General features: G+C 37.9%; 1 protein-coding gene across 1 annotated transcript; it reads left to right on the top strand.

The window, feature by feature from the left end:
• Nucleotides 1-2,633: 2,633 nt before the first annotated feature.
• LOC116020179 (uncharacterized mitochondrial protein AtMg00810-like) lies at nt 2,634-3,515 on the top strand. Its single transcript, XM_031260660.1, has one exon. It carries the CDS (start codon nt 2,634-2,636, stop codon nt 3,513-3,515), a length of 882 nt encoding a protein of 293 aa, XP_031116520.1.
• Nucleotides 3,516-5,689: the final 2,174 nt, after the last annotated feature.

Raw genomic sequence — 5,689 nt, 5'->3', positions numbered from 1 at the left:
AGCTTTAATGGAGGAAAAATGGTGAAGAAGATGAAGATGATCACACTTTCTCTCTCTCTCTTTGATTTCGGCAATTTGAAGGGAAATGGAAAAAAAATTAAAGACAAAGCTTATATATTATATGAGGGAGCTTGTAGGATAAGCCACATTATTTGGATCATCTTCAAGAATTAATTAAATAATAACATGTGGCTAGAAATGGTGACAAGTGTCAAAATCTTATGGTAACTCAAGAAAAATATCTTCAATTGGACTGGTAAGGGTCAAAACAGATATAATTCGGTAGGAAATAATTTAAATAGGAATAATTCCGAAACTAAAAATTTATCTCAGACTGAAACTCAAAATTGGACTACGTTCGGTACACCGCGAAATTTCGCGATGTACGATCACAAATAAATTTTAGCTGTTATGGGCTAATCTAATTAAATAGGAAATTCCAGAATAATAGTATGGTGTCTAAAAATCCATTTCCTAAGACAAACGGGTCCGAACACTAGTTCCTAAAATTTTTACGGTTCGTGACCAGGACGTACGATCGCAGCTTAATAACAACTATACTCACTTATAAAAATTCTTTTGAAATATCTGAAGATCATAACTTATGGATGTCAACGCCTTAGGATAAAATAATAATGTTAGGAAAATACGGGGTATTACACTCTACCCCCCTTAAAAAGGGTTTCGTCCTCGAAACTTCCTTCTTGTTATCCAAGGTTTCACAACTTACAAAAATTTCACAGCTTAGGCTCCAATCTAACCTCCAAAGATTCGAACCGCCTTAATACCAACTTATAACCTTAAGCTCCGATTTCACTCTGTAACAGAGCATATTTCCAAAACCTTATTACCTTATGCTCTGATTTCACTTTGTAACAGAGCATACCCAATTCTATTATCGATAACAAGGACCTCAAATCCTAAGCTCTGATCTCCACTATGTAACAGAGCTTACCAAACTCTATTGCCCATAACAAGGATTTAACAACCTAAAGCTCTGATACCAATTTGTAACACCCAGTTTTCTGCTGGTTAGATGCTTCCGCAATGTATTATTAGGGATTTTGCAATAAATCCGAGATGTGAAAATTGGGGTGTTACAGAAGGACCTTTTGACCAAGGAGGTTCTATTTAGAGGTCCAGCCTCGGGCGGTTTATACTCGTGGCCGGTTTCGCGTTCGAGTCCAGCTGCACTGGTTGCCGCTCGTGCTTCATCTACACTTTGGCACAATCGGTTGGGTCACCCTCACGGTCGTGTTCTGCATTAATCACAGGCAGTCGTGTGCCTATACACACGAGCAAAATGGTCGAGTAGAACGCCGTCATCGGCATATAGTTGCGTTAATGGCGCAGGCTTCGGTTCCAAGTCGTTTTTGGGGTTACGCGTTTGAAACAACGGTTAATCTTATTAATAAAATGCCTACTCGGGTTTTGAACGATGAAAGTCCTCATTTTCTCTTGCATCGTTCTCCTCCATCTTACTCATTCTTACGTATGTTCGGTTGTCTGTGTTTTCCTCTGTTGCGTCCCTATAATAGGAATAAACTACAGTTTCGTTCCACTCTGTGTGTCTTTCTCGGTTATCCCCCGTCTTTTCGTGGCTATCGTTATATGGATCTTGCTACTAATAAGGTCTTTATCTGCCGTCATGTGCGGTTTGATGAAGCCGTTTATCCGTTTGCTACTTCTGTGCCTAAGCAGGGTGCTGGTCCGACTGGTGATTTGCCGTGGGGTGTTGGTGATGTTGCTGTTCCCAGCTCGCCTGTGCCGCGTGTGGATCGTGGCTCTCAACCGGTCTAAGCCTCGCATGAGTCCTCCTCCCGTACTCTTACTGATTTGGGTTTTCAAGCTACTACGGAGGTTGTCTCACGTAAGTTTGCTCGTGGTCGTCGTATAAAGCGGCCCAATGTTCGCACTCATGCTATGACTCTACGTGGGCAGTCTCAGTCTGATGATCATTTGGTTGCCTTGTCTACTCAGGTTGGTGTTCCTGAACCTACTTGTTATTCACAAGCTGTTTTGTATCCTGAGTGGAGACAGGCGATGGATCTTGAATTTAATGCACTACTGCATAATCACACCTGGAAGTTGGTTCCATTTTTTACATGGAATGAATGTAGTTGGGTGCAAATGGGTGTTCCGAACGAAGAGGAAAGTCGATAGTTCGGTTGAGCGTCATAAGGCTAGGTTGGTAGCAAAGGGGTTCAACCAGGTTGCGGGTCAGGACTTCTTTGAGACCTTCAGCCCCGTGGTTAAGCCGACCACTGTTCGTCTGCTACTTTCTCTGGCAGTATCTCGTGACTGGTTTATTCGTCAACTGGACATTCACAACGCATTTCTGAATGGTACTCTTGCGGAAACGGTTTATATGCGGCAGCCTCCGGGTTACGAGGACAAAGCTCCGGGTCATGTGTGCTTATTGCAGAGGTCTCTTTATGGTCTGAAACAGGCACCCCGGGCGTGGTTTACACGCCTTCATACTTTCCTTGTTTCAGTTGGCTTTACTCCATCGTAGACTGACGTTTCATTATTTTTTATTTCCGTGATTCCGTGCAGCTCTATTTACTTGTTTATGTGGATGACATCCTGGTGATGGGGTCTGATTCGACACGGGTCTCGGTCTTGTGGCCCGGATGGCAACTGAATTCAAGGTTCGGGATATGGGTGCTCCTACGTTCTTTCTTGGGATTGAGACTGCTCCTCTGCAATCTGGGATGCTTTTGTCTCAGCAACGGTACATGCGTGATATTCTGAAGAGGGCTGGCATGGTTGATTGCAAGTCGTTTGTCACTCCGGTGTCCTTGACTCGTGATAGTACTGATGATGGTGTTCCCTATGCAGATCCTACTCAATACCGCAGTCTTGTCGGAGCTCTTCAGTATCTTATTGTGACACGGCCTGACTTGTCCTTTGTGGTGAACAGACTGTGTCAGTTTATGCATGCGCCTTCCACTGTGCATTGGGCTATGCTCAAGCGTGTACTTCGTTATGTGAAGGGTACTCTTCACTATGGTCTTTGTGTTCATAAGTCTGATTCGGTGGAAATTCATGCCTTTTCTGACTCGAATTGGGCTGGTGATCCTGCTGACCGGAAGTCAACAAGTGGATTTGCTGTGTTCTTTGGTGGTAATCTTATTTCTTGGACTTGTCGCAAACAACGTACAGTTGCTCGATCTTCGACGGAGGCCGAATATAAGGCATTGGCTTATGTGTCTGCTGAGGTGACATGGCTTGTTTCTCTGCTTCGAGAGCTTGGTCTTGATTCTTCTGAGCCTCCGACTCTTTGGTGTGACAATCTGGGGGCTACTTACTTGTGTGCGAACCCCGTCTTTCATGCTCGGACGAAGCATGTTGAGATTGACTATCATTTCGTCCGTGATAAGGTTGCTAAGAAGGAGTTGCAGGTTCATTTCATTTCGACGAAGGACCAGTTGGTTGATATGTTCACTAAGCCTTTGGCGGGTCCTCGGTTCACTACTTTGCGAGACAAGCTCAATGTTTCTACTCCACCTTGAGCTTGGGGGTAGTATTAGGACTCTAGTAGTTGTAGTTATCTTAGAATCTTATTGTACTTCTATATTGTCTCTGTGAACTCTACGTTATTCATTAATCAATCACAATTATCAATCCGCATCACTATCAGTATATGAGCCCTAAAATTTGGGCAATTCTATATATATGATGGTTTTGATTATGGAATTAATGGTGGAAGTTATTGCCCCTTATGTGCTTTATATGTGGATTTATAATTTCTGTTAATCAGTAAAAATATAATTTCTATACGGTGGAAGTTATTGCCCCTTATCTGCTTGATGATGTTGAAAGGCTTGAAAAAGGTATACTCATTTCTTTTATTGATTTTGTGTTTTAAATTCATTCATTTTGAGTTACTTCCTATTTTGATTTTTTTTAATTGCAGAATTGGCATCTGGTATATCACTTTCCCTTAGTAATTTACTTTTTATTTTTTCAATTCTTTTCATTTGCTACGATGATGCTTCCACCTTTGTCTTAATCATCAAAGAATTTTGGGTTGATATGTTGCTTTTAGTTTTGGATTTTGGAACCCAGAACTCAAGTAGTAATTTGCCCCCAATTCTACTTTGATATGAAAACTTAGCAATCTGAGTCACATGCACACATGTTAGACTGTTACTCTCTTAGTATTTAGTATATATAACATATATTAAACTTGTGTTATTTCACCATTTTGTATTTCTTAACAAGAAGATGAGGAATTATAGTTTACATTTGCAGAATTGGACTATTGGAGTGTTGAAAGCCAATTGCTTATTGAATATTTGAATGATTACTTTTTTTTAAAAATAATATTTGAATTACTTAATTATCTATTTAGTGAATTATGAAGTTTGTACTACAAAACTGTGAAAGTGTGATTCTGTCATTATATGAAATTGTGAATGTGTGAATTTGATAATAGTGTTATCTGTGATTATGTCATTTTTGTGTACATTTTTTAAACTTAATTAGCTAATTTAGTATTTTTGTAAATGTTTGTAACATAATTAATTAGCTAATTTAGTTTTTTACTAATTTAGTGATTTTAGACTTTTACTCTATATATTTTGAGTTTTGTAACATAATTAATTATTGAGTTGTATTTTGCTTCAAATTTTACTAATTTATTGATTTAGTCTACACTTTTGCATTATTTTTTAATTATATTCTCAAACCAAATTTAATCCAAAATTCGATGGTATTCCGACCGAACTCGAAATAAAAAATATTCGACAGTTATGTAGTTTCAAATTTATGAATAGGATACAGAAAAAAACAAATCGAAATCCGCACGGGTTGACGGATGAGAAATACGATCCGTCCGAACCCGTCCGATCACACCCCTAGTTTGAGGTTAAAGGTTATTATTTCCATCTTTTGTTAAACAGTGAAATTTTAATGTGGATGGACTGTTTAATTATTTGTAAATTCATCTAAACAAAAGTCTCTACTTCCACCTCCAAAAATTATTACTACTTTTTAAAATATAAAATGACCTAAAACTTCAATTTACATGCTTTCTAACATCTTTAATTACCTGATTTATCATGTACATTTTCTAAGATGTAATTGATGAATAGAATAACTATTGAAAAGTTTATGCTGTTCAATAGTATTAATAATATATTTATGACAGGAAAGACTATAAAGTTTATATTATTTATTAATTAATTAATATTTATAGGTAATTCCCTCAGGGAATTTGTATCCATTTACAAATCTCCAAAGAATTTATCGAAAGATTTAACAAGCTTTTGAAGGAAGGGAAAGTCTATGAAATTCACAATTTCATTGTGCAAACCTCTCGCATGAGGTTTAAGTCGTGCGAGCACAAATACATTATGAAAACAAACAATGAAACTTTGATTAGCGTTACAGATCAAGATGAATTATCTTATTTTCCCAAACACACGTTTAAACTCAAAGATTTTGGGTCGTTGAAGGCTCCTAAAGGTGTGGATAACAATCAACTAATTGGTAACTTTTTATTACAATTTCGTTCTATATTGGGTGTTATTTGCATTTCTTTTTATATTATAATAATTCATTTATAACTGCCAACTTAAAATGGTTTGGTTGGTTTTCTAAGATTTGATTGGTCGTTCCATTTGCATTACTTAGCCAAAAGTTATCAAAGTCAATCAAAAACCTCAAAGGTTAATTTTATTTC

The sequence above is a fragment of the Ipomoea triloba genome, chromosome 5 (assembly GCF_003576645.1).
Source record: "Ipomoea triloba cultivar NCNSP0323 chromosome 5, ASM357664v1".
Classification (NCBI taxonomy): Eukaryota; Viridiplantae; Streptophyta; class Magnoliopsida; order Solanales; family Convolvulaceae; genus Ipomoea; species Ipomoea triloba.
Note: the sequence above shows the minus strand (reverse complement) of the source record. Positions and strands in the feature narration are given on the sequence as shown.